The sequence below is a fragment of the Tiliqua scincoides genome, chromosome 3, assembly GCF_035046505.1.
Source record: "Tiliqua scincoides isolate rTilSci1 chromosome 3, rTilSci1.hap2, whole genome shotgun sequence".
NCBI lineage: Eukaryota > Metazoa > Chordata > Lepidosauria > Squamata > Scincidae > Tiliqua > Tiliqua scincoides.
The window spans coordinates 77,475,730-77,492,324 of record NC_089823.1 but is presented as its reverse complement, the minus strand read 5'-3'; the positions used below and the strand labels follow the sequence as shown (position 1 = coordinate 77,492,324).

Here is a 16,595-nt window from a genome sequence, read left to right as displayed (position 1 = left end):
GATGGGAACATTTCAAGAATGCCGTTTACAACAACGCCTTGTCCATATTTGGCAAGAAGACCAACAAGACGGCAGACTGGTTTGAAGCCCACTCTGAGGAGTTGACACCAGTCATTGAGGAAAAGAGGAGAGCTCAAGCAGCATACAAGGCCTGTCCCAGTGAGCGCAACCTGCAGGTCCTCCGTAGCAAAGTCCAGCAGACTGCCAGGAGATGTGCTAACGACTACTGGCTCCAGCCCTGTTCCGAGATACAGATAGCAGCTGACACGGGCAACATCAAGGGGATGTATGATGGTATCAAGCAGGCCCTAGGTCCAACACAGAAGAAAATTGCCCCTCTGAAGTCTGCCACAGGCGAGGTCATCCAGGATCGGACGCAGCAGATGGAACGCTGGGTGCAGCACTACTCTGAGCTATATTCCAGAGAAAGTGTAGTCACCGAAGAAGCGCTGAACAACATTGAGTGCCTGCCTGTGCTGGAGGAGCTTGACAGTGAACCAACCCTAGAAGAACTTCACGTGGCCCTGGACTCCCTTGCCTTTGGCAAGGCACCTGGAAAAGACAGCATCCCTGCTGAAGTCCTAAAGTGCTGCAAAGAGATCATCGTCACTGAGCTGCATGAAATCCTCTGTCTCTACTGGAGAGAAGGTGGAGTACCTCAAGACATGAGGGATGCAAACATCACGCTGTACAAGAACAAGGGCGACAGGGGTGACTGCAATAACTACCGTGGCATCTCTCTCCTTAGCGTTGTAGGAAAGTTGTTTGCCCGAGTTGCACTAAAGAGGCTCCAGGTACTTGCAGAGAGCGTTTATCCAGAATCACAGTGCGGATTCCGAGCCAACAGGTCCACCACTGATATGGTATTCTCCCTTAGACAACTGCAGGAGAAATGCAGGGAACAACGACAGCCACTCTTTATAGCCTTCATAGATCTCACAAAGGCCTTCGACCTGGTCAGCACGGATGGCCTCTTCAAGATTCTCCCCAAGATTGGATGTCCACCCAGGCTCCTCAGCATCATCCGATCCTTCCACAAGGACATGAAGGGCACTGTTGTCTTCGATGGCTCCACATCAGACCCCTTTGACATCCGAAAAGGCGTGAAGCAGGACTGTGTTCTTGCACCAACCTTGTTGGGGATTTTCTTCGCTGTCCTGCTGAAGCAGGCCTTTGGAACTGCAACAGAAGGCATCTATCTCCGGACCAGATCAGACAGAAAGCTCTTCAACCTCTCCAGACTGAGAGCAAAGTCCAAAGTCCAGCTGAAATGTCTGCGTGACTTCCTCTTTGCCGACAATGCAGCTGTCACTATCCACTCTGCCAAAGATCTCCAGCAGCTCATGGATCGTTTTAGCAAGGCCTGCCAAGATTTTGGACTGACGATCAGCCTGAAGAAAACACAGGTCATGGTTCAGGATGTGGACTCACCTCCCTGCATTACAATCTCTGTGCATGAACTGGAGGTTGTCCATGACTTTGTGTACCTTGGCTCAACGATCTCTGACACTCTTTCTCTCGATACCGAACTAAACAAACGCATCGGTAAAGCAGCTACCACGTTTTCCAGACTCACAAAGAGAGTCTGGTCCAACAAGAAGCTGACGGAACATACCAAGATCCAGGTCTACAGAGCTTGCGTCCTGAGTACACTTCTGTACTGCAGCGAGTCATGGACTCTTCGCTCACAACAGGAGAGGAAACTGAACGCTTTCCACATGCGCTGCCTCCGACACATTCTCGGCTTCACCTGGCAGGACAAAGTTCCAAACAACACAGTCCTGGAACGTGCTGGAATCCCTAGCATGTATGCACTGCTGAAACAGAGACGCCTGTGTTGGCTCGGTCATGTCGTGAGAATGGATGATGGGCGGATCCCAAAGGATCTCCTCTATGGAGAACTCGTGCAAGGAAAGCACCCTACAGGTAGACCACAGCTGCGATTCAAGGACATCTGCAAGAGGGATCTGAAGGCCTTAGGAGTGGACCTCGACAAGTGGGAAACCCTGGCCTCTAAGCGGCCCGCTTGGAGGCAGGCTGTGCAGCATGGCCTTTCCCAGTTTGAAGAGACACTTGGCCACAGTCTGAGGCTAAGAGGCAAAGAAGGAAGGCCCACAGCCAGGGAGACAGACCAGGGACAGACTGCACTTGCTCCCAGTGTGGAAGGGATTGTCACTCCCGAATCGGCCTTTTCAGCCACACTAGACGCTGTTCCAGAACCACCATTCAGAGCACGATACCATAGTCTTTCGAGACTGAAGGTTGCCAACAGTAGGATGCTGACAAATGTGTATTTGATCAGGCAAGTAATTATGCAATCTGAAAGGACCACCTATATCTAAAAATCTTCAGTTCCATGTGCACTTCAAAATATCCCTGCAGTAATTTTGGAAATCCTCTGCACAAACAAAACTGTATAAGAAATGAACACTGTCTTACATTTGTAGCTCTAGTTAACAAAAATATCCATCCAGTATTAAGCAAACATGAGACACAGCTGCTCAACTACAATCATCTGGTCTGTTGGCAAGAAACAAAACAAAATTCCTCTAGGTTTCCTCATACACCTGTTCTCTTATCTCTCTTCATCTTATAAGCTAAGTTGAATGGCTGATTTACATTATAAACTTTCATTCTGTTTTTATATTTTAAAAGCCACTAGAGCCAAGAAGCTGTCCTGACTTTGGGTACTAACACAATGATTCACAACACTGTAAGTCACACCTGCACTCAGTTTGCCAGTGTCTACACCAACCACAGGATGCAGCTGTGATCCTGCTAACTCTCTCATTCATTTGCTCAGAAGATGCACCTGGTGAGGCTGTGCAAGTCATTTGGAAGAGAGATGACTGACATTCAAAGACCACTGGTGCAGGTTCTTTCAAGTAGCACAGACTTACCAGTAATCTATGATCATATCAGAGGTACTGTTGTTTTGGCAAAATAAAGCACACACAGTTATGCTGCCACAGTTTCCTGCTTTATGTTGGTCCTCAAATGCTATCTGTTTGAACAGTACTGTTGCACCAGCTGCACATTCAAAAACAGTAGCTAGAGTAGGATCAAGCATGGATAAGAAAAGCAACTTGTTTAAAATAAGTTATTTTATTTCCTTGAGATAAACAAAATACAATCATCATCGTACACTGTACACCGTTAGTACATCTTGAAAGACTAATATCCAAACACCCATTTTGTTTCCTCAGCGAGAGTCTCTAAAGCAGTGATTTTCAACCTTTTTTGTCTCATGGCACACTGAAAAGGTACTAAAATTGTCAAGGCACACCATCGGTTTTTTTACAATTTACAAGGCACACTGTGCTATTGGTAGGGAGCTCACATTCCCATTGGCTCAACTAACAAATGACCCTCCCCCAAACTCTCATGGCACACCTGCAGACCATTCACAGCACACACAGTAGTTGAAAATGGCTGCTCTAAAGCAATTATCTGATCAAGTTAATTTCCTCCACATGCAAATCATAAAAAACCTTCCCCCCCTTTTCTTTTGTCTACCTCAGGGGTAGGCAACCTTAAACACTCAAAGATCCATTTGGACCCGTTTTCCAGAGAAAAGAAAAGCTTGGGAGCCACAAAACCCTTTTGACGTCTAAAATGAAGGTAACACTGCATATATAGTTTTTTTTACCTTTATGCTATGTATAAAAAAACTATAGTGTGTTGCATTTTTGAAGTCAGTCCCAGTGGGGCTTCCTCCCAGGAAAGTGTGGAGAGGACTGCAGCCTCAGAGCCCCTCCTCTGCCTGTCTCCTCAGAAGTCAGTCCAATTAGTGTCAATGGGGCTCACTGCACCCTCGCACTTGTCAGCCAGAGTTGCCTGGTGCAGGAGGACGCCTGCCTGGGAAAGGATGGGGTGGGGGGAGAAGAGGAGCCCTATGGGGGGTTGTGCTGGGTTAGGCGGGGGAAGCTGGGGGGACCCTCGTTCAGTGGCTGCGCTTTTGAGGGAGGGAGGGAGGAAAGGAGGGAGGCGCCGGGCTGGGAGGCAGAACTGAGCGCAACGACTGCTTGTTGCAGGGGAAGCCCATCAAAAAGGTGCATAAAAAAGGTGGCAGAACGCCGTTCCGGTGCGTTCCATTAGAAAAAAAGCCCTGTTTTTACATAGTAATTAGTTTAGCAAAGGGGGTGACAGAGAGGTGCTCTGTCACCCCCTTTGCCACTTTCACCCGGACTCCGGAGCCGCAGCAGACGGCTGAAAGAGCCACATGCAGCTCCAGAGCCGCAGGTTGCCGAACCCTGGTCTACCTGATTATTCTTTTCCAATATGTTACAAACAGACCTGGCAAGACTTTCTTTATCACACCTTGATCTTTCAACTTGTTAGCACTCAAAACAAAGTACACAAGAATAAAATGCAGAAACTGTAGAGTTACAGTACTTTACAACAGTTATCTGTAGAGACAAAACATTCAAGACAGACCACTTCATTAGCACAATTCAGTAACTGATCTTATGACCTCTGCAACTCAGCTAAATTGTCTAATGTCTAAAACTCTTAACGTGGAGTTTTTCTTTATTTTTGCCATCATCTTGACAACAAGCAAGGAAGGAAATCTCAGCAGAAAAAGTCTGAAAACAGATGTAAGCTATTGCTCTGTTGTCTCTCAGTTCTTAGTTTAGTCAAAACAAAACTTGCTAATATATGCATTGGTGTTGCTCCCATTTCTTTTGAATATGTTTAAATTATGTTCATTATTACAGTATATTAAAAACATCCATGAGTGCAGCTGCATGGTTCCCCATCTCATATTAGGAAAGGCTGTTAAGGCAATAAAAAGTGATCATAAGATTGCCCATCTTCATAAGTTTTCCTTAAAAAAAACCGCCTGCTTAAACACTGCTGTTTTCCACTTTATTATCTGTTTATTAAAACATTTAATGCACTTTGTTTTCCTTTCAGGGAAGCATTAAAGCAGCTAAATACAATAAAATCAAAACAATTAAAAATAATCAATACAAATCACATGAATAGCCATTGAATCTAAATGTAAACAGGAGAGCAAACAGAAAGCCAAAACCCAACAAGAGCGGTAAATTAACAGGAAAAGGCCAACTGAAACAGCAAAAAACACGTTATCAGTCAGTACTTGAACAAAAGCTATGTTGGTCCTTTCAAAAGGACCAACCAGTCCAAGTTCTCTGCCAAAAGCATTTCTCTGGATAGTAAAACATGTTAAACATCCCTCCTCAGGGATCTCAAAGGATGGGAAACTGCATTTTTGCAGGAGAAGGTCTTTCTGATACTCAGGTCCCAGGTTGTTTAAAAGTTATAAGCAGCACCTTGCTTTGCACCTGAAAACATACCAATGACCAGTGCAGATGAAACAGCATAGATGTTACATTCACCGCGCTTTGTGCCAGTAAACAGATGAGCACCAGCATTTTGTATGAGCTGAAGCAAAGTGCAGTCCCACTTAGAGCACATTACAATAGTCGAAAGATGATGTTCCCTATGCATGGACAGCCAAGGTCAAGTCTGATTAGCCCAGAAAGGACACAGCTGGCACACCAGTCAAAGCTGAAAAAGTGCAAGCTGGGCCATAGCCTAGATGTCAGTCTATAGCAATGGTTCCTAAATTGTGAGCCATGGCTCCTAGGCCATGGAAACCAGCCAGGGAGCCACCCAGAACTCTCACGAAAAACCCACCACACTATACTATTATAGGGTTGGTAGCCCTAATGGGGAGCCACAGTCAATGGCCCAGCAGGTCAAGGGAGCTGCCAGTCAAAACCGTTTGATAACCACTGGCCTAAGGTTATCCGCATAACAGAGGCATCCTGGTATAAAGTTGAGTCCCTTCTAAGCTATGAATCTACTCTAAGTAAGTGCTTCCAGAACAGGCTGACAATCCATAATTTTAATTCCAGATTTCCTCACCAATCGCAACAGTCTTATCCATATTCAATTACACCTTGCTTGCCCTCATCCAGCCCGTTACCAACTACAGACAACAATTCAGAATACCCACTTGGTATTGCCTTGGCCTTGTAGCTAAATGGGAAGCGCACATTATGTCCAATTCTTGAAAATATGTCTCTTTTACAGTAAAACAAATTTCACCTCCAATTTTTAGGCAAATTATCACAAAACGTATTCCAAGTATTGTCAAAGATTTAGCCATGCAACACATGCATGAATCCTGGAATCCATGATTAAACTACCTGCCTATCTACCTAATTCACACATCAACCTGGGTTCACAAGTAGGTCAACAGGTAATGAATTCAGTGAATAATGTTTTAATAATACGCAGGAGATTCTGACATTTTTAATGCCTTATAAGGCATTGGGAGGCCTAGGGAAGCCCTCCCAGTGCCTTATAAGACATTAAAAATGTCACTTCTGGTTTCTCTATGGAAACCGGAAGTCACGTGTTTTGAGCTCCACAGCTCAGTCTGAGCCAGGCAGGGGTCAGACATCCTCGGCCTCTACTTGGCACAGAAGCCCCTCCGGAGGCGAGGGGAGCAGGGGGGATAACTGAATCCGTGGATATGGGATCCACAGATATGGGGACCCCCTATATTTAAATGCACTTTCAATCTTCCATGTAAAAGCAACATGGGCGTAATCATCCAAAACAGGCCTCCCATTCTTAACCAGCCCACTAGACACCTCACTATCATTTTGTCTGGACTACACCAAACTTTTCCAAGTGATGAAGACCAGAAGTGATTGTGCGGAGCTCCAGAAGGATTTCTCCAAACTGGCAGAATGGGCAGCAAAATGGCAGATGCGCTTCAATGTCAGTAAGTGTAAAGTCATGCACATTGGGGCAAAAAAATCAAAACTTCACATATAGGCTAATGGGTTCTGAGCTGTCTGTGACAGATCAGGAGAGAGATCTTGGGGTGGTGGTGGACAGGTCGATGAAAGTGTCCACCCAATGTGCGGCGGCAGTGAAGAAGGTCATTTCTATGCTTAGGATCATTAGAAAAGGTATTGAGAACAAAACAGCTAATATTATAATGCCATTGTACAAATCTATGGTAAGGCCACACCTGGAGTATTGCATCCAGTTCTGGTCACCACATCTCAAAAAGGACATAGTGGAAATGGAAAAGGTGCAAAAGAGAGCGACTAAGATGATTACTGGGCTGGGGCACCTTCCTTATGAGGAAAGGCTACGGCGTTTGGGCTTCTTCAGCCTAGAAAAGAGGCGCCTGAGGAGGGACATGATTGATTCATACAAAATTATGCATGGGAAGGATAAAGTGGATAGAGAGATACTCTTTACACTCTCACATAACACCAGAACCAGGGGACATCCACTAAAACCGAGTGTTGGGAGAGTTAGAACAAACAAAAGAAAACATTTCTTTACTCAGTGTGTGGTTGGCCCGTGGAACCCCTTGCCACAGGATGTGGTGATGGCATCCAGCCTAGATGCCTTTAAAAGGGGATTGGACAAATTTCTGGAGGAAAAATCCATTATGGGTTACAAGCCATAATAGGTATGTGCAACCTCCTGATTTTAGAAATGGGCTATGTCAGAATGCCAGACGCAAGGGAAGGCACCAGGATGCAGGTCTCTTATTATCTGGTCTGCTCCCTGGGGCATTTGGTGGGCCGCTGTGAGATACAGGAAGCTGGACTAGATGGGCCTATGGCCTGATCCAGTGGGGCTGTTCTTATGTTCTTAAGCATATGTAACCAGGTATAAAACTAAACATATACACAAGGACTGTATTATATATCCCAACATTTTTAAATGAGACACAGCCTTGTGAGGCTGCAATTAGTATGGAAAGAATGGGAAGTAGATGTCCAATCCTTTTTTCACAGACATATCTGTACAATAATCTCCTTGCTTCCAGCAGCTTTTGCTTTCTCCCTATGGGAGAAAGCAAAAGACCTGGAGAGTTGCAATATTTATGAGTCAGCTAGAAAGGGGTTAAGCATTCTGTTGTATAAAACATTATACAAATTTGCACGCAGCACGTATTTTGATGCTTTTTGTTGGTTTTTATGACAACTGATCTTACTATAAGTTCAAAAACTGGATACACACAATTAAGATGGCAAATTTACCTCTACAGTTAGGTAATACAAGTCAGTTACACACAAGACAGTAACAGTTTTCACTTTGTACTCACTCTTACAAAGTTGTCAGGGAACAAACCTCTTCTGCCTTTGAGCTGTCCTTCCCACCAGCCTCCATCTTCTTTCCTGATATGGGTGATTATGTCACCTACAGCAATTGTCAGCTCATCATCATGTTGAGCTTTGTAGTCAAACTCCACTATCGCCTCCACTGAAATGGGAAAACATAACACAATTAGAACAGAAGAAATTAAGTTTTGAAAAGTTCAAACAGAGACCTTCCATAGTTTTAGAGATTTAAGATAAAGAACATTAAGGGCCCAATTCTATCCAACCTTCCAGAGCTGATGCACCTACAATGCAACCCTGAGGAAAGAAAACATTCCCTTACTTTGAGGAGCACTCTGTGACTGTCCCCACCACATCAGGATGCAGCACATGCCCTGTTGGCAAGGCTGCATCAGTGTTAGAAAGTCAGATAGGATTGGGCCCTTTATAGCCATGTATGCAAAGTGTACTTTGTACCAGTGTTTTTCAACCAGTGATACAGGTCCCACCAGTGGGTACTTGAGGTGGTGTTTGGTGGTACTAAAGGAAAACATCTGGACACCTGCTGCCTGGCAGTGAGACCAGAAAAACAACGCAACGAACAGTGGTAGGAGGCTCCAAAGAATGTTTTTCCATACTTGAAAAAGCCCTCCCATCCACTCTGAGCCTCTTACTGGTATTTGCCACATCACAGCTGGCCTCCCAACACAGAAGTAACTAGCAATGATGTCACTGCCAGTTAAGACATCATGTGGTACCTGTGGTGGTACTTCAAATAAGTGGACCATGTGAAGAGGTACAGCAGAGGACAAATGTTGAGAAGCACTAGTGTATACATCTGAATTTGACCCAAGTTTTCAAATCCAGTAGCTATTCATAGAATCTTAGAATCAGTTTAGATTTCCTTCTTCATCAATGGCTGTTACAGGAGCATTCATAATAAATGAATAACACTTCCAAAGCACTTTCAAGTGTTTGAAGTGCTTCACATATTATCTTCTTGTAATCTTTCCAACAACCTTGTAAAGCAACGATTATTCCCACATTGCAGTTAGGGGGATTAACTCTCAGAAGGACTGGCTTGCCTGAGACCACCTAGGGACAGAGGCGAGATCTCAACTGAGGAATTTCCTTATTGATAACACAGTTTCTTAACTGCCACATAAAAGCAGCTCACATAATTCATCATCTCCAATACATATTTATGAAAAGTCATCCAAATCTTCAGTTCATCTTGATGGAAGAAAGGTGGGATATAAATGTAATAAAATCAAACAATTTTTCACCCTCAGGAAACACAGTTCCTCAAATGAGCCTTTAAAATACTAGGATATTCAGGGTAGGGCAGTACTTCTCAACAAGTGGCATTCATACTACCGGTGGTACTCGAGGTGATATCTGGCGATACACATGGTACTCCCACTCCCGGGCAGCAAGACCAGCAACATATCAAGCAGCAATAGCTTAGCTTGGTGGGCAGAGATCCAGTGTGCGCTTTTCTTGCTCTTGAAAAAGCCCTCCCTTCCACCCCGAGTCTCTTACCAGTTTTTGTTGCATTGCGTCTGGCCTCCCAGTCTGGAAGTGGCTGGTGATGACATAATCACCAGTTACATCTGGTGGTACTTCCAATAGGTGGACCATGCAATGCTGGGCTAGAACATTAGGATCTTCTGAATATACTGGTATCTACTATTAGCAGAAAATCTCAGCAGATTTCACATCTCCTCCTTCCCTTCATATACTTAGTTTAGAAGGCAACCTGCTACAGATGTCTTCAACACATCCATTTAGTACTGCATATATAGACAGCAGGGTATCTGCATGGCACAATCACTTGCAAACATGCGCTTGTAACATTTATACTGTACTTCATATTTTTAAGTTCACATATAGAACAGGATCCCTTTGTGAACAGAACTGTATTAACAAAACCCCTCTGAAAACAAGTCTAAAAGCAAGAATTGTAGAGCATTATGCATCCTAATACAGATTCACAAACACCATCATAAAGTAAAGTAGTCTTTCAACTGTACCAAATGAGTTTCATTTGATAAAGAAAAATCTCTACAAAATGAATCATCCTACTGTCTCCCACCTTTTCTCAAATCCTCTCTAACACCCAAATCTTCAAAACAGAAGTGACTTGAGAAAAGCATATTCATAGGAATCGAGCCTGAAGAGTAATTGCCTGTTTAGAAATTTAAGAAAAAATCCACTCAACTCCTTTCTTCTTAGCCCTTATTTGTCTTCTGTTGACTTCCTAGTCCTTTGTCTAGTCTTCCCAAACAATTAAATAGTAGTATGCATTTCACCAATCCAGTTAAGATTTTCCCTCCCCCACTTCCTCATCTTTATGTACACTAAACTGTCACCATACTTTTCCTTATACGGACTTTTTTTCTGTTAATATCTTCATTCCATTTTCCCTGCAGTCATACTATACCTCAACCAGTAGTGCAATTTGAAAATCGAATGTAAGAATAAAACACTATTCTCAAGTAGTAGGGTAGTATCTGAAGTACTGCTAGTATGCTGTTCAATGGCATTTCCCTCACAGTGCATTTGTCTCCACAGATATAAACATCTTGGTAAAGAATATGCCAGTAGTACTGCACTATTCTACTGGATTCTGGCAACCAGACTACTTCAGAACAGTTGCATTTAGATATCCCTGACTTTTTCCAGAGGAGAATTCTCCCCAGGACACATTTCTCTTCAGCGTATTCAGAACTGAAGAGGTTGAATGGGCGAGAATAAAAATGCCAAAATGCATCAGCTTTCAATGCAGATATCAATCTGTGCCACAGTACTCCAGCACTAGAGTTGTCAGGGAAACCATGCTGCCAGGACAATCAGGGAAATGTTGACCCAATGTGGTTTATTAAGATAAAATATCATTTTGGGAGCTACTACATTCATAGAACTATGTCATCTATTCTGTAGCAGCTGATGTTCCTCCTAAAAAAGGGGGGGAGGTGAAAATCAGATCAAGCTATATCTCACTTGCTCACATAGGCCCTCCCACCTTGGAAACATTATGCCCACTTTCTTTTCCCCACACAATATTATATAGTAGTACTGTACTTGGTATTTATATACCCCTTTTCAACAAAATGATTCAGACTAATTTACATAAAAAATGAAAAGCTGGTTTCCTATACCAAGATGCTCACAACCTAAAAGATTCAAAAGAGACACTCGCAAACAGTCACTAGAAAATACACTATGCTTGGATGAATAAGGACAGTTGTTCACCTTCTGCTAAATACTGTACAGAAGAACCACCACCACTATACAAGAAAACTACCGCTGGTCTGCCCAGTTAGCAGGGTCCCAATCCTATCCAACTTTCCAGCACTGATGCAGCTGCCAGGCAGCCCCAAGATAAGGAAACAAATGTTCCCTCGCCTTAAAGAGGCCTCCATGATTGTCCCATCACTTCAGGATGCAACACTTACCACACTGGCACAGCTGCATCAGCACTGGATAGTAGTTTGGGCCACCATTCTCTTCACAACTGAGCTTTTCTGAGTAACTTGTTAAAATCAGTGCTAAAAAAAAAATCGGTACTAAAAGTCAGCAGCAATACCTGCTTCTGTTCTATACAATATAAATCAATGTGATTATGATTTTGTAATCATAATGATGATTATGGTGAGAATAAATTTTATGCAAACAAGTAACCACAGGACAGAACTTTCCTAGAAATCGGACTACAATTAGGGAGGGGGAGCATTCATGTATGGAATTGGTTCAGAAATTCATTTAGCTTCTAAAGAATTTCTCTATCAATGAACGCTTATCAAGTTATGATGAAATATACAAGCCAACAAGTTAGGGATCTTAATATCAAAACGGAACTACCCTGTTTCCCTGAAAATAAGACACTGTCTTAGCAGGTATTGCTGCTGATTTTTTTTGGCTCAAAAAAAAAAACACACTGGATCTTATTTTCAGGGTAGGTTTTATTTTCAGGGAAACACGGTAAGTATGAAGCAATGTCATGATTGCTTCAGCTGGAAATGCTAACTATTACAGTCTTTAACCATATCAGAGGGAAAAAAAGTGTCACAAACCAACAAGCAGACTGCCACATTCTCAACAGCTGCTGGTTTTCAGCATTCTTCAAGGTAGGTTCAAAAATACAATTATTATTTACAATATTTATATACTGCTTTTCAACAACAACAAAAATTCTCTGTTTACATAGCAAGAGGAATGAGAAGGTGGTTCTCTGTTTCAAAGAGACTCAAAATTTAATTGAGTCATTAAGGATTGGTCTTGACTTTATAGAGGCTAGTATGATGGTATCATTTACCACCACCTAAAGCAGCTTGAACTAAGCAGGGCAGTGAATACACATTATACACAGCAGAACCGTGTTGTGAATATTGGGAGGGGGGGCATGCCAAGCAGAAGAAAACAGTGGTAAAGGGTCAATTTCAAGTAGAGAAGCAGCGAGCAGGAAGACGTAATGAACACTTTGCCCACCTGCTATTTTCCACCCACAAATTTTCCCCTCAGCAAGACTTATTTCAAGTCTTGAAGCTTGGCCAAAAGAAAATAGGTGAGGGGGAGGAGCAGGAGGAAAGGGAAGAACTCAGCACAGTCCTGCTACTTTTTTTTTGCATAAAATGACCCACTAAGCAGATCTTTTACAGCCACTTGACATAACCCATCAACAGTCCACTGCTGTAACATGTAGATGATCTCAAAGAGTTACTTCCTCAAATTATACATAAATCCGAGTTGCAACAGAGTCCAATGCTCAAGTGAGAATATTTCACAGTATCTTATGCTAAAAATGTGCTAATAACTGGACTTCTTTCTACCTATAGGTACAGGGGTTTTTTTTTGGAGGGTGGGGGAGCTCAATACTGGAGTGTTTGAGTGACAGGCAGAAGCTCACTCCAAGTTATACAAACTGATCTTATAACCATGGGGAACAAGTCCACAATTTAACATGAAGTTAACTTAATCTGCATGCAATTACAGGGTACCTGGTTTTACAGTATATGGGACAGGAAAGGAAACAAATGTCTCAGTGTAGCAGTGTGAGTGGGCTCTTCTAACCACCGTTATCATTGCACCAGAAATGGTATGTACTCACAAAAGTGGCTGGCTTGCTTCACAGCTGGGGCTTTACTCTACACCCTTCCTTTTCCCAAATCATGTCTTTGAAGGGCCAGGCAACTGCACTGCAACATGGGTGCTGTAGGCTTATACCATAGTCTTTTGAGACTGAAGGTTGCCAACCAACCATTATGCCCACTGGTGCATTACCAACCAAGCCATCGTCACTTCCAGCAGTATCAGGTCAGGCAAATCAGTGCCATGTGGGCACCATGACAGCGGGACCAAGTACCACCTACCGTACTATGAAGTACGGTACCACTAGTTAGTTGAAAGGCACCTTCCTAGTATCAGACAGCAATGCTCTATTAAAAAATAAGACTACTGAAAGGAAACCAGCATATCCAGAGCACCAGAAAGGAGCAGTCCAACATTCAGAAGTAAAAACTTATCTAAGCTTCTGTAGCAGAGTAAATAAGCTACACATGGCATTTTCTGCATACCCTATAACTTAAGAGGTGTTTAAAAACGGTTTTTTTTTAATTCACAAGTAAGCCCACTATGTTCAGTAGGACTTGGGCCATAAGCCTATCTTACTCTCAGGAAATAAACACCTCTACCTACATTTATGAGGACTGTCAATTGCATGAAGATTGAATTAAATGATTGATTCATTGATTAATCAGTTAAAAGACAATCAATTTAAATATACATACAAGTATTACCAAAATCTTTAAGGATAATGAAATTCTTTAACAAATAGAAGGTTTGTTCTAATGAAACCACAGAATGAAATGCCATCTTTAATATTCTTGAAAAAGTTAGAGAATATTGATCATGAAATTCAGATCATATTCTGCAAAAAGGTGTATTTCTGGCAGCTATTGAACATCTCAGCCTCAGAACAGCATCCAACATTTAGCATCCATTCTAGCATCCATTCTAGTTTTAGGTTTATGTTCCTAAATGCTTCTCCAACTACAATCTAAGGACGAGAAAAATGTATGAAAGGGGAAGCGCCCTATCCCTATCAAAAGGGTGGCTTTAGTACTGGGTGCCAGTACTGATTAAGGGTGCCTTTCTGATTAAATATGAGCTGTTAAGAGATAGACTTCACACTGCAAGTTTCATGCAAGAGGCTTAATCATGTTCCATTTTTAGACTTTTCTAGAAATCAGAGTGCCTTTGGCTATGTGTGTACCATATTTCAGCTGCCCTTTTTAAAAACTTCCATTAACAATTTTGACAACAGTGAACATGTGAGGCCTAAGCAATTTCTATAGAATAGATTCCCTATGAAGTAACTTTTTTTTTAATGGACCAGTTCAAACCCATCCCACTGGTACTGTGGAAGATCCAAAGTTAAAGACATATATGTACATTATTTTTAGCCAAGCACAAGCGATTTAGGATGCCTGTGGATTTTATTGTAAGGAAGAATTTCATATTGGTTTCACCAGAAATGCACCTGCTAGCTTTAGATGCTATACTGTACTCTCTTTAATTTCTTTCCATCCAGTTCAGCAAAAGGGATAGGCCCCTAGGGAGCCTGCACTTCTGTGTACCCTTCAATCTGATGGCATGTAAACTAGACATGTACAACAGTGATTGTAGTTATGTGTTCATCTCCACCAGCAGGGAGATGTTACCTGTTCAGCTTTTTGTTTAGAGATTTAGGGATTGCTCTCTCCAGCTTTGACTAGACTTCTCATGGAAGACCATGTCCCCTAGTAACTATTTTGGCCTCCTCAGGATAATGCATCAAACATATTTATCAGGGCACAAGAACTTCACTTTAAATCACATATGCAAGAGGAAAGCCAATTCTTCAGAACACAACATTGCATAATACTGTTAGTTAGTTGGCAACATTCAGTCTCGAAAGACTACGGTATCGCGCTCTGAAAGGTGGTTCTGGAACAGTGTCTAGTGTGGCTGAAAAGGCTGATTCAGGAGTGACAATCCCTTCCACACTGGGAGCAAGTGCAGTCTGTCCCTGGCCTGTCTCCCTGGCTATGGGCCTTCCTTCTTTGCCTCTTAGCCTCAGACTGTTGGCCAAGTGTCTCTTCAAACTGGGAAAGGCCATGTTGCACAGCCTGCCTCCAAGCGGGCCGCTCAGAGGCCAGGGTTTCCCACTTGTTGAGGTCCACTCCTAAGGCCTTCAGATCCCTCTTGCAGATGTCCTTGTATCGCAGCTGTGGTCTACCTGTAGGGCGCTTTCCTTGCACGAGTTCTCCATAATACATATGGAGAATACATAATACATAATACATAATACATACATACGAGTTCTGCATAATACAGATTTACCAAAACCCTTATTTTAGAAAACCACAAAGAATTCCTTAGAACTAAGGAAGGAAGAGACAAAGAGAAAAAAGATAAATATGTAGAGTATTATTTTGCAAGAATTCATACATATTTGACATCAGTTTATACAAGCTATCTAAGCCATCACTTTCAGTGGCAGTGCTTGACTTTATCCATGATGATTAAAAAAAGAGGAAATAAACATGAAACATTTTGAATGATAAATGGTTTAGTATCATATACAAAAATAGAGAATAAGATCTTTCAGAATATTTCTTTAAAAACAACAAAGCAAACTACAGGATGTCTTAAGAAAATATACACTCACTTTATAATGAGTGTACATTTATTATGAGTGAGTGCCAAATTCATTATGCTGTATTCACCAATATACTGTATATGCATGGTGCATACAGAAGTGGTTGCCTGAGCTAGTTAATTAGACCATGTACTTGAAATGTCTCCCATTGGCACTGACATGGTTGAATAAGGAATCTGCAGAAAACACATGCGCTGAGATGGTTCTACACAACTATTCAGTCACTTCGTTTAGATGTTCAAGTGTTGCAGATTTTGACAACAAAGTATGCATGTATTAGAGTCCAATAAAGTGTACATTTTTTCAGGACACCCTGTATTTTATACACTTTGCCTTCCTTAGTACAATCATTCTAAGCCGTGCTTCTTTCATTCTGTTAATGTCCATAGACTTGAGCACAGTAACCCTTGTAGATCTCACATAAGTCTGGAAAACATAATTGTGTGTTCAAAGAACAGACGTTTCATTAGACATGGAATCTTTCTAATATTTAAAAGCCCAGCTTCATTTCTTCAGTCCCAAAACAATTTCTCTTTACCTATAACAACAGCCTAACCTCTTGCCTTTACATACTCATGCAGCACATATTAGCTGACAATCTCTTTGGATTCTTAGTGAATCTAAACCAGACCCAACACTGCTGCTACACAGATGTAGCGAGTGGGGGGCATTACGGGGTGAGGGAGCGCAGAAAAGCAAGTGAAGCTGCTGTAGGTTGCAAGCAGCTCCTGGCTACTTCATGAATATCACTGATCTACAGAAGATCTACCAAAATATAACATTGTGCC

The 16,595-nt window shown here is 42.3% G+C and overlaps 1 protein-coding gene across 2 annotated transcripts in view; it reads right to left on the bottom strand.

Annotated features, from left to right (window-relative positions):
* SH3KBP1 (SH3 domain containing kinase binding protein 1) overlaps positions 1-16,595 on the bottom strand; it is a 190,308-nt gene that overhangs the window by 162,944 nt on the left and 10,769 nt on the right. For both annotated transcript variants that reach the window (XM_066619204.1, XM_066619203.1), the window contains exon 2: positions 8,111-8,268. In XM_066619204.1, coding sequence (XP_066475301.1) covers positions 8,111-8,268 — 158 coding nt within the window. The remainder of the gene's footprint in view (positions 1-8,110; positions 8,269-16,595) is intronic.